Source organism: Triticum aestivum, chromosome 3A (genome assembly GCF_018294505.1).
Source record: "Triticum aestivum cultivar Chinese Spring chromosome 3A, IWGSC CS RefSeq v2.1, whole genome shotgun sequence".
NCBI lineage: Eukaryota > Viridiplantae > Streptophyta > Magnoliopsida > Poales > Poaceae > Triticum > Triticum aestivum.
In genome coordinates, this window is record NC_057800.1 from 717208148 (window position 1) to 717221286 (window position 13139).

The following is a 13139-nucleotide window of genomic DNA, read 5'->3' on the forward strand; positions in this document are numbered from 1 at the left end:
CAATGGTTGTGGACCAGGAGCGACCAAAGGGGCCAAACGAACCGGGACCAATGGCCCCCGAGGCCCGGCCAGCCCCCTGGCCTCACGAACCAGGACAGATGCCCCCATGGGTCTCGGTTCGTGAGTGAACCGAGATTAATGGGCTTACCCGGCCTGAACCAAAACCTTGTTTTCTACTAATGTTTGATCAGTGACAGTGAGAATGATATTGCTGGCAGTTTCGCATAACAACGGCGGCTCCCCAGAAAGCGGGAGTGAAAGGGAAAGCAAGGTTGAGAAAATGGTACTGCTAATCTATTTGTAAGGGTGATTAAGCAAAGATAAAGGTAAGACGTCGGCATAGACCCTGCATCTACATGCAATTTCCTCTAGTAAAAACTCTCATTCTGGCATCCTTGTCTTGGTCGGGCCTAGCTAGCACAGTGGCGTTGGTCAAGACTGCCGACTCTGCCGCGCCTCGAGTCGCTGCCAAGAAACTCCAAGGCAATTTACCGAGGTGGGTGTGGTAGCTGCATGACAACGACAACGTTTGCTTGGCAATTTACCTAGCTACCATGAAAAAGATCTCGCGGCTTAGTTAAGCTAGCTAGGGTCCATGACTACGACGAAACCACAATAATCAACTCGCCTAGCTGCAATTCCTTGCCACCTTTGCCACGCCGTACGAGTTAGAAGATGCATGATTGTGTTTCACTTTCCCGTTTCTCTGGGGCTAATGTATGATTAGTAGTAGTAGTAGCTTCAATGATTAACCGGCCGGGGTTCATCACGTTTTGCGCGTCAAAAGTGCTTCTTCAAGCTTAAAATAACAGATAGGGAACAAAAAGGTGGCACTGATCACAGGTTTCCACGCAAACACTTAACCCGATTGTTCTGAACATCAGATTCTCGAAAGAAAAAAAACGCCCAAAAAAAACAATTCGATGGTGCCGGTGGCAAAATTGTCCATCTGTCCTTGCATAAGAAAATGGCAAGTGGAATGAATGAAATAACCCATTTTTTCTTTCTAAAAAGACCAAATCTATTATAAAGGTTCATAAGAAGAACAAAACAACTTTTTTTCGGCAAAGGAAGATACTCCGGTCTCTGCATCTGGACGATGCATGCAGTCATTTATTAATTATTTACAAAGACCTTACAAAGTACTCCCTTGATACATTAGTATGCCTGAAGCCACCATCTTGGCAACACACTTGTCGCTACTTCTATTCCCTTGATGAAGGGGCGACAAATGTCCGAGGTTAATACCAAACAGACATCTCACCAAATTCTAACATCTAAAGCCGGATGCCCCAACCAAGCCACAATGCCGGAACTGGGTCACACACCGTTCTGGCGCACTCTCATAGGCCGTCGCCACCTCAAAGCGTTGATCCATCTCCAGTGCAGGTACTGACACACCAACCTTACCAGGCCTGCCGTCGATGCCACCACGGCGTCAGACAACGCCACCATCCTGCGCGTGTCCATCCACACGCGCACATCGTCGAAACTCCGCAGCACCATGCCGCCGTGATCCGCCGTTGGCCTTGCGGTAGATGTAACACCGCTCCTTCTCTTGTTACCTCCAGCCATTATTTGCTCCAAAACGATGCCCCAAGAAGGGGAAGCGATACAGAGAACGCCATCATCGTCCGATTCAGGAGACCCAAATCTAGGGTTTCCCCCAGAGCATCCCCAGCCTGGTGACGCAAACTACAACAACGATGCCTCGACAAGGAAACAACATCAAAGACGCCGCCATCGTCCGCCATGACCGTAGTCGGCATGATTTTCATCGACAATTGCGCCACAGGGCATGCGCCGCCAGCGTCGCTGCTCCCTTCAACCGTAGCAAACTCCAAAACGATGCCCTAAAGAGGGGCTACGACGCAAAACCACTGCAAAGCAACTAAACATAATAAAAATTGCATTGATGACCATGCATCGAACACGACAAATCTCCTGGCTAACAAAGTTCATCTGAAATCCCAGAGGCAAGACTAGCCAAAATTCCCGTAAGAACGACCCATTGGCAAGTGAAACCTTGGCGATAGTTGTGCGATGCGATGTGTGGTACACGACAGCTTTGAAAAACCTTGACGGTAGAAGTGCTCGTTCGAATCCATCATGTTTGCTTCAACATAAACAACAAGAACATAAAATTTTGGCAATGGCACTTGCTCAAAACCTGTCGGTTGTGGTGTTAGCAATGGATGGCATTGGCAGGGGAGAATACCTAGGCTGCGACCGGATCTGGGTGGAATGGCGACGTAGTCCAATGCGGAAAGGCGCATGAGTGGAGCGGCGGAGGTCTGGTAAGGCTTGTGTGGCGGCCGGGGTGGTACAGCAACGGTGTCGGTTGCCGATCGTGAGGATACACAACACGAAGGAAAGAGATGGAGTGAGGGGGGGAAGGGCCTTCGGTGGGATCTTTGGATGTGCGAGGCGTGTCAGAGTTTGACGTAGCGGACTTTGACTCCCCCAAACCTCCTCTTTGTTTGGTGCCGATTTACGAGATTTCAAACATCCGAACTTGTCTGGACTTTTTTTACCGTCTTTGGATGGAAAAAATGTCCAGACAATTTGGTCCAGGCATTTTGCGGTGATTTAGTGATTGGGATGCCATTGGCAGTAGCTGGCGCGAGTAAATGAAATGTAGATGATCAAACCGTGAGGTACGGATATTATAATCCATTTTCTTGTCAAGGACTGTATAGCGCAGAGTACTATTGTTTCGTTTTTGTTTTTGAATTTTCTTAGAGAGCGCAGAGCACTCTTATTATCTATGAACATGTGCTTGGATCAGTGACAGTGATTTCGCTGACGGTTTCACATAACAACGGCGGCTCCCCAGAAAGCGGGAGTGAAACTGTGAAAGGGACAACAAGGTTGAGAATTTTGGATTGCTGATCTGTTTGCAGGGGTGATTAACCAAAGATAAAGGTAAAGACGTCGGCAGAGACCCTCCATCTGCATGTAAGATGCCAGCAATTTCCTTTAGTAAAAACTCCCATTCAGTGCCATTGGTCAAGACTACCGACGCTGCTGCGCCTCGAGTCGCTGCCAAGAAACTCCAAGCCAGTTTACCGAGGTTGAGTAGTATATCTGCAAGACGACGACAACGACAACATTTGCTTGGCAATTTACCTAGCGCCACATGCATCGCAAAGATCCCGGCTTTAGTTATAGTTAGATAGGGTCCATGCCTACCTTTCCACGTTGGATCCCCTCACCGGCAGATAGTTTAGGAGACAGTGTGAGTAGCGAGTACAAGATGCATCATTGAGTTTTACTTTCCCGTTCTCTGGGATTAATGCATCATTAGTAGCCTCAACCAGGCCGGGGTTCAGCAGCTTTTGCGAGCGAAAAGCGCTTCTTGAGCTTAGAAAAGGAAACAAAAAGCGACACTGGCACGTACCCTTCGTTGCAATGAACTTCCAGGGAAATAGCACACAGACTTCTGAATGAGAGAAAAAAAAAAGACAATATGAAGAAGTCGGCGGCAAAATCATCGATTTGTCCTCGCATAATATAATGTGAAGAAAATGTCAAGTGGAAGGGAGACGAAACAGGGGGCTACCACGTTCTGATAAACGGTTGCGAGCTTTATCTTGGAACTTGATGAAGCAGAGCAGCTCCGGCAAAATAAAATGGGCAAAACCATGTGCATCATCTCAAAGATCCAGCAGCAGAGCATCTACAGCTGGACTTGACAAACCCGGCCCTTCAAACGTCTGCGGACAATGATCGGTCACATCTTAAACATTTGACTCTACGATCGGATACCTCAAATTAGATATCTCAAGTCCATATTATTATGTACAACATGTATTGATCTTTAAGCAGAACTCGTTCGGCTCCAACGTGCCCATGTCTAGCGGCCGGCTACGCTCCCCAGAGTGTTGGTCCGGTCGCCGGCAAGATAGAGTAGGCCATGGGACACGAGCCCGCTCATGGAATTCAAAGAGCCGCTGTCTCCCATACCCTACTCTTCCTCGTCAGAGCACGGAACCTGGACGGTGTCAGTGGACGTCAGATCGATGATGGATTTGTCCTGGCATGAGCCGACGACATCCACCATGACGCGGTTGCGGCGCCTGGATTGGTGTACCATACGGGCGCCAGAGAATGAGACTCTGCCTCACCGACGTCCACAACCACGAGGGCTACCGCTGCTTCCCGCGCCCGCTGCCTCGCACGAGGGATACATCGTGCCATGTTTTTCTCGGACGACACTCATGGTGCGTCCATTGCCACTGCGCGTCAACGGAGGGGTTTGAAGCGGGTTTGGGGCGTCCGGCTGTAGATGCTCTAACAAAAGTAAGGGAATGGCTAACTCACATTCGCTTGGAAAAAAATTCGGGCCAGTCAATTTGTTTTAAGCCATTGGATGAAAAATGGACGGTCAAAATTTTTTTTTCAACCTCTTGCCCATATCTCCTATGCATCTTATTGCTCAAATCCACGGACATACCACCGGCCCAACCGGTTGCTGCTGCCGGCCCGCCCTCCCCCAAAATGCCGCCCACGGCCACCCCTCTAACTCGGGCGAGGAACATAATCTTCCGACGAATCTGCACTCCCCCCACACCCCTAAGATAGACCGTCGGCGACTGTTCCTTTCTTCCTTTCCTCTGGCGAACTTGCTTGTTCTTCGAAAAATCGATTGACCCAAACTGTAAATTCAGGCGACATAGATATAGCTATTGCGCAAGAGTAAACGTACGCAAGCGTTTCCATGAGAATGAAGCATTGGCAAGTTAAGTCCTTGGCACTTGGCAGCGTAGCATCACGTGCACCAGAGTATTTAACAAAAACTACCGCATTTCATCCAACCGTGCCTACAAACTATCATTTTATAAATTTTTATCAAAAACTACCACTTTTCGACTAATCATTGACTAAAAACTACCATGTGTGAAAAGTGTCCGGTTCGGCCAGTTTAAACCTGTTTATGACAGGTTGGGCCCACTCGTCAGAACTAAAAAAAGTCTACTCCGTTAACTTTGACCGTCAACCTGTGGGGTCCACATATGTCAGTTCTATCTTCTCTATGGATCGAAGGATCTAGATCAGATCAGGGGAAGTCCCCGTCTACCGCGCGGCGTGCCTAGGCCATCCCGGAGCTCCTCGCCGGACTTGATAGCCTGCGGGGGTGCGACCTCCTAGATCCCGACGGCGCACCACCCTTGACCCGGTCGACCGATGGCTCCTCTGCCTCGCGACCATGGTCGCCGCTGCATCTACCGTGAACTGAAGCTAACCTCTAGGGATCCCGTGAACTGAAGCTAGCACCTGAACGATGCTTTTGGCCGAGAAAATCAGCACGTACAAACTAGCCAAGCTAACCTCTGAAGCAGGTGGATTGATTCTTCCCGGCCGGATGCGCACGTACAGGTACAGGAGCTAGCTGCTGATTCGATTGCGCCAGAGGAAGGGAACTCTAGGGATCACCAGCAGCACGTAGGCTCATGAGAGGCGGGGAAGGACGGGAGCTTCCGGCTTCGCGGCGGCTCCCGGAGCGGGTGCTCGCGGGCAAGATGGCTCGGGGATGAGCAGCTCGAGGACGATGACATGCACCACTTTAGGAGCACTCACTCGAGGAGGGCGAGGGAGGGGCCAGATGCTCTCTAAGGCGGCGAATCCGGCGAGGTCGAGGTCCACCATAGGCGAGGAAGCATGAACTCAGCGAGGCGATTCGGGGGCTTCCGGGATGATTCCTTTGCCATTAGGATGCGGTGCAGCTAGGTGGTGCTCCTAGACATGGGTTCAGCCCTGGGAGAGGTGGGTGGCACGACGGCGAGCGAGCCCATGCCGGCAGCGCACTCTGGACCGGGAACATGGTCGGGGAGAAGATAAAACTGACATGTGGACCCCACGGGTTGACGGTCAAAGCTAACGGAGTAGACTTTTTTAGTTTCGACGAGTGGGCCCAGCCTGTCATAAACAGGTTTAAACTGGCCGAACCGGACACTTTTCACACATGGTAGTTTGTAGTCGATGATTAGTCGAAAAGTGATAGTTTTGGTTAAAAGTTTATAAAATGATAGTTTGTAGGCACGGTTGAACGAAATGTGGTAGTTTTTTGTTAAATACTCCGTGCACCGTCCTCCCCATTTCTGCAACTCCATTAACCGGTGCGATGCGATGTGCTCCCCCCAGATCGGCAGTGCCTGGTGCGGTACTAGTACGCGGCAGCAGCTTTGAATGGCCTTCAAGGCCAGCCCAGCCAGCATTGTTCCCTCACTATCATATCAGCGATGCGATGGTAGTGGAATCCAAAATTAAACGGGAAGCTGTCTAAAAGTACTAAGCGAGAATCAGCCACCGTTATACTAGTATTTCGAGCTTTGTTGACACCTGTTCGGTGCCGGGTTTCCTTTCGTAGGATAATATCACTCGCGCATCTAATCTAATCTAATCTAATCGATGGTCTGAATGAATGAATAAAGCATCACAAATCCCCTGCCCTGCCCGATGTTTGTGCTAATGGTGGCACGTCGTGCGTGGTTATTAGCAATGCCGCTCCTACTTAGATTAGAGAAAGCAAGCATAGCAGGGAAGAGGACAAGCCAAGCATGAGTGCATGCAGCATCGGAGCGTCTCCAGGCGCCACGTTGCCAATCATTCATTCATTCACACATTCATGGCCGCACCGGCTCGGTCGGGCTCTCGCCGGAATCATCAATCATTCCACGTGCAACGCCAGCAGGTTTCCGCTCCGGACCTCAATACTTTCAAAGCCAAACAATTGTATTCTACTCCCTCCGTTTCAAATTACTCGTCACAGAAATGAATGTATCTACATCTAGATACATCCACATCTGCAACAAGTAATTCGGAACGGAGGGAGTAGATTACTAAATTAGTACTTCATCTGTCCCAGAATATAAGGACATTATGCTAGTGTTAGAAATGTTCTTATATTTTATGACTGAGGGAGTAACTTTTATCCGAATTCAAAATTATCTCTACTTTGATCAAATTTATCCATGCCAAGTTAATATTGTTAGATTCATTATGGAATGCAGTTTTATATTTGGTATTGTAAATATCGATATTTTTAATATAAATTTGATTAAGCTTTGCAAAGATTGACTTGACATGGAGTAAAAAGGACGGGAGGTAAGTATATTAGCAGTAGCTGGCCCGAGTAAGGCCAATTGTTGTAAAAAACCAAGCAACAAAGCATTTCCCATTGCCAACACAACACACGCACACACTCTCGATCGATCCAGCTCTCGGACAAATTTTACAGGTCGATATTTAATAACTAGCACGTAGTAGACTACTGGTCGTAGCATAGTGATCCTGATTATACTTGAGCTAGCTGCCGCATGGCATTCCTCATCACGGTGCGCGCCAAAAAGAAGAAGAAGCTGAAACGAAACGAGCATCGCACATCTGAGCGCATGCATCGCGGCCGATCGAGATTTCGCGGGAACGTGGGCGTGGGGGCGAGCAGAACAGAGCGTGAACAGAGGAGTCTGGCGTCGCGGGTCGACGGGTTGGTTCACAGGAACCTCGGGCCGGCCGAGGTGGTGGCCGCCGCCGTGGACACCATCATCATGCGCGCGAAGTCCTGGAAGCCGACGAAGCCGTCGCCGTCGGCGTCGACGCCGCCGATCATGCGGCGGCAGTCGTCGAGGCTGCACCCGTCGGCCTCGCCGCCGAGGATGGCGAGCAGCACGCCGCGGAGCTCCTCGGCAGTGATGCGGCCGTCGCCGTCGGCGTCGAACACGTTGAACGCCTCCATCAGCTCGTCCTCGGGGCCGGCCTCCCCGGCGGCCGCGATGGCCGCCACGGCGTCCAGCTCGTCGTCCGACGGCTCCTCGTGGCCCAGCCGCCGGAGCACGGCCTCCAGCTCCCGCCGCGAGATCTCCACGGGGAGCACCGACCGCGGCGTGGACGCCCGCGGCAGCGCGTCCTCGGAGGACGACGAGGTGGACGAGGACGAGGCGGACGCGAACGACGGCGCCTCGCTCCGGGAGATGCCGCGCTTGCCGCTGCCGTCCTGCTGCTGCTGCTTCTTGCCCCGCTTGGGCGACGGGATGGAGAGCTTCCGGGCCAGCGACTGCATGGAGAGCTTCATCTTCGAGCAGAGGAAACAATCGGGAGGAGAGAAGCTACTCAAAGGAGATGAATGCGGATGGGATTGTAGCAGGAAAGATGGATGGATTGATGGGGATGTGTGGGGTGGGTGGAGGCGGAGGGGGGAGGCGGCGATAAATAGGGGAGGCGGAGGGGGGAGGCGGCGATAAATAGGGGAGGCGGAGGGCGGGGGAGCGGGGAGGGGAGTGAGCTTCGCGGAAGCTTCCTCCTTGCCGGGGTTGCCGATTTTTCAGTCGTCGAGCTCGCGTCCGGTACGCTTGGTTGGTTGCTTCTGCATGGGTATTTTAGCCCCGCCCGCCCGGCCTTTTCTTTTCCGAGGATTGCTACACACACGATGGATTGTGGCCGATCTGTGGACGACAAGCTATAGCAGCCATCGATCAGTTGAGGTCACGTGGGGCGCAGCCATCGATCACCAGGTCGTCTGAGAATCGTCCACCACATTGTCGTCTGCATAGTAATTTCGCGATCTTTTCCTGGGGTGTGCTGCGCTGCGGATTTATCGAACGTTGCTATACACACGATGGATCCTAGCCGATTTACGCACGACGTTGTTAATCAAACCGTCGCTGGGAAGAAGCAAAGTACAGGACACCATCCGATGTCACATCGTGCAAGAATCGTCCACGCCGTGTCGTGCGCAAAGTAGTTTCGGGATTTATCCTGCCTTGCGACGGATGGAGGGGGCCGTTTCAGGCAGGGGCCTCCCCTCCGGGATTTGCTGCGGCAGCTGGCTCGAGCTGGTTCCTTGTGCCTTCTCTTCTCTGTTCTGGGGTGCCTATCCAGCCGTCCAATTTGGATGGAAATGGAAATGTCTTTCTTCAAGATATACAAAGGGCCTGACAGTAGGCTAGATCACTGTAGCTTGGTATCTTTCATTTTTCTTTTTCTCGAATTTCTTTCAATCTATTCATTTTTAATTATGACAATACAGCGAACGCTATAAATAATAAAAATTACATTCAGATTCGTATACCACCTAGCGAGGAATACAAGCACTGAAGCGAGCCGAAGGACCACCGCCCTCATCGCCCCTCCCTCGCCGGAGCGAGACAAAAACTTATTGTCACAGATTGATTTTGTTTGCTTATAATGAGAACCGGTTCCAAAACAGAATTGATTTTTTTTTTGAAACACACGTCTACGTTACCAACAACTTAAAATTGTCGGAACACACCTCAACACATCGGGCTGCCTCCGCACCGGAACATGGTGGCGCCAAATGCGACACGCACCAATTGATTTTGTGGAGCCTATATGGGAATGTTTTGGTTGTCTGCATACTCCTCGCCCAGGCCCCGAGAATGCGATTGTGTCCTGTTTAGTTACCTGCTCGTGTGTGTGGGCCTGCATAGCACGAAACTCAAAGCAATCCAGAGTTTATCTCTGGAGGAACGACCGAATCGGCAGTTTTCAGCGATCCAGGCCAGGGCTAGGTTGTTTCAAGCGAACCAGGCCTGCGCGAGCACAAGGAGCCACGTGTCTGCAACGGCTACACGCGCGAGGACGATAAGGGGAGGTACGTTGTTTCCTAAACCAATGGCGCAAATCCCCTCACTCCTCTTTAACCGCTCACACTCACCTCTCTCCACTGACACACTCTCTCGCCGATGGGGGCAAGCATTGGCGACGACAAGATCTGGACGACGAGCACTGGCTTCATCAATGCTTCATCACCCCTTCGTCCATGGCAAATAAGCCCCTGTCTCCTCAATTTAGGGATCAATGTAGGCATTGATTTATACTTCAAGCATTTGATTTAGGGATTGATTTACGGTTTGATACAGCTAGATTTAGGGTTTGGTTTAGGGTCTGATTTAGTTTTTGGTTTACGGTCCGTTTAGGGATTCATACGGCTCAAATTGGGTGTGGACTAAGGTTCGATTAAGGGTTTAACACGGCTCGATTTGGGTGTCTAAGTATAGTCATATTAGGGGGGTTAGATTTGGGTGTAGATATAGGGGTTAGATTTGCGGTTAAGGGTTTGATGGGCATTGAATTGGGCATGAAAACTCCTGATCTTGTTGTACGGTTTACTAATGGCAAGATCAAGATTTTGCTTCTATGGCAGTATGATAGTTTCAATGTTTTCCATGTCCATGCAACTTGGCTACATGTGTGTGTGTGTTGATCTTCATGGTGAGGCCATGCTACATGTACATCCATTGATCATGTTCAGTTCATCACTATAGTGCTCTATCGGGAAGCTTGCGCTAGAAATGCTGCTAAGGGCAATTGGTCAAAGGGCATGGAGGTGGCAGAGGGGAGCACATCGAAGAGGTGTCAGGTCAAGGCGTTGAATTTTGGCCATTTTCATGAGGATGCAAGTTTAGCGCACTTCAACAAGGTGATCTTAGCACTTGCATCGGAGTTACTGTCGATCCCAATGGTTTCTATAAACACATGACCAACATACCACCAGAAGTCGTTTCCAAGGAGGAACACCGGCTGCAACTGGAGGGGCACGCTCCGAGAGGTCAACCGTATGCTAGCCCTGATAAAGGGTGGTCTGGCTTCACCGTAGCTCACCAGCTGAAGATTGGTTACCTTCTCACCTGCAGTGTGGTGATTGCGGACACTTTCAAGATGCATATCTTCGACCTTTTCTGCGCATAGGTGGTGGCCAAGTGCAAGAAGCACAATAAAGCACTCGCCTTGACCTAGAAAATTTAATATATTTTCTCTAGTGCGTTTGTCTGTGTGGTTAATATGACTGTCTGCTTAAGACTATTATTATTATGACCATGGTTGTTATTGTAGTACCTAATCTAGTGTGAATGATTGTTCAAATTGCTCTATTTACACTATGAGTGTGTGTGTGTGCGCGCGCGCACTTGTAACCTCATCACTGAAACAATAGGTTACCACATCGCATGTCTTGCATGTAGCCAAACAACAACACGTTGCATGTGAATAGAACATACTTGCAACCAAACGACGTGCTAGTGGCTCGTTTCTAATGCATGTTGGGGCTTTGTGAACAACCAAATTAGGTGCAGAACATGGTTTTCAGTCCGTGTTAGTCATAGCTGAATCGGGCCACAGATGCAAGGACGCCTAAAATGATGCATGCAACCTAGCAGGCCCCATGCGAATATATGTACGGTGCCACAGAATTAAGAAATTTCTTTGCCCGAGACTCTTTGCTTCACAATGTTGTAAGCCTAGCACATTCCTACTAGCTATACGTCACAAATACGTAACGTTTTGGGCATTAACACAATCTTCAAGAAGCAGTTTTGGCCACTGGTTTCTGTTACAATATCTCTCTAAGTAAAACTTATAAGATAGCACTAATATATTTTTGAGGCAAATTTAGACATGTAAAATTTAAATTCCAATATAAATAACCGAGATAAGTTTTGAAACTTTGGTCGAATCGATGGACCCAAAACTCCATTTATTTTGTGATATGGACGGTGTAGTACACGGTACCCACAAGGATATCATGCCACAGAGGATCTGCCGAATTTATTCTGGAATGAACAGAGCCTGGTCTTCGTAGGAGCATGTTGGCCTGGCTGATCTCCGTATTTTTATTAGCTAGTTGCATGTTTGTTTATTTCTGCCACGAAAAAGTCTCTCGCTTTATGTTAGCCTGTTCCTGGGTTGGCTGGCTATTCGTTCGGTTTTAGCTGCCGCCGAGATGCTTGATCAAAAATTCCCCTTAGTCTATGACCTCAACCCTGTCAAACAAACAGAGCAAACACCACAGCCCAAGACAAAAACAATACTTATGTAAATCAAATATAAGCACTTTGGTCATGTCTTCTTCCCATGGCACACTGTTTTTGCCCTTGTATAGTTTTCCTTTTGTGTAAACACTAGACAGTACAACTACTCGAGCAGGGTTACCGTTTAGTACGATGCATGCATCTTCTTTGGCTGCAGAAATGAAGGACACCAACCATTGCTGAACTGAAAATGACTCTTAACCGCATCCGTTGCACCCTACACATACTCCCACCGGTTTGTTTGCAGGGTGGTAGTAGGTTAGTAGGTTAGTATGTCTGAAGATCTGTGTGTGTTTCTTGCTTTGGTTGTTGGCCCAACGAGAAGCCTGTGATTAGGGTGTTTTATTATAGCATGTTGATTCTTTTTTTGGTTGGGAGGGCAAATTCATTCGCCCCTCGGTGATTAGGCATGGTCGGATTCGCGGCCACCGCCGACCAGCCTTCGCCGCGAAAACGACGGCGGGTACGAGCTTTGCTACGTTGAGCAAAAAGGAAATCGCCAGTCGCCGATCGACGTCGTTTCACTTTCAGTCGTGCTGTTCATGTGCACAGCACCGGCGAGCGCACGTTGGGGAAGCTCACACCAACGTGCAGCAACAGTGCGCCGGGCGCCACTGTACGTCGATCGGCACGCCACCCCCGATAATTTATGTGTGTTTCTCTGCGTAGCAAGCGTGTAGGGAACGCGTACGCCTACGTAACGTACGTACGTACGTGTATGAGCGGGGAAACCCAGATCGGCGGAGCATGTAGTACATATTGGTTCTTGGTGTCTGGTCAGAGTATAAAGAATTTTGCAACTTGTGGCGCCAAGGCGAATGAGTGGCCCAACCAACGGTCAAATCTTTGATTGGACGCTAATTTTCGTGCAAACAACATCTTGATCATGATTAGGGTACGGGCCGCTGTCCCTGATTGGGTAGATCGTGGGGTGATTGCGTTGGAAGTAGCTGTCTCAGGTAGGTGGAGCGATGAGCATGACGTGCTAGTTGGGTCGACAGCGCTCATCATAGCACAAGCCGTCTATGATTAGCTCTTCCGGTCCGAATGCCAGACGTCTGTGGTTTGGGCGTAATATTATGGTAGAAATATTCCTAAAATCAACTGTGTTTCTCTTCTTCTTCTTCTTCTTCTTCTTCTTCTTCTTCTTCTTCTTCTTCTTCTTCTTCTTCTTCTTCTTCTTCTTCTTCTTCTTCTTCTTCTTCTTCTTCTTCTTGCTGGGTTTGCAAGTTAGCGCCATTTCGAATCTCACCCGCGCGAATCCTGCCATGATCGTTTTCGGATGCTGCCCTCTTGTGTCATGTACAGCTC

General features: G+C 49.6%; 1 protein-coding gene across 1 annotated transcript; it reads right to left on the reverse strand.

Moving 5' to 3' along the window:
• Positions 1-7087: 7087 nt before the first annotated feature.
• Positions 7088-8219, reverse strand: LOC123063457 (probable calcium-binding protein CML35). The gene has a single exon (XM_044487249.1). It carries the CDS (start codon positions 8072-8074, stop codon positions 7496-7498), a length of 579 nt encoding a protein of 192 aa, XP_044343184.1. The 5' UTR covers positions 8075-8219; the 3' UTR covers positions 7088-7495.
• Positions 8220-13139: the final 4920 nt, after the last annotated feature.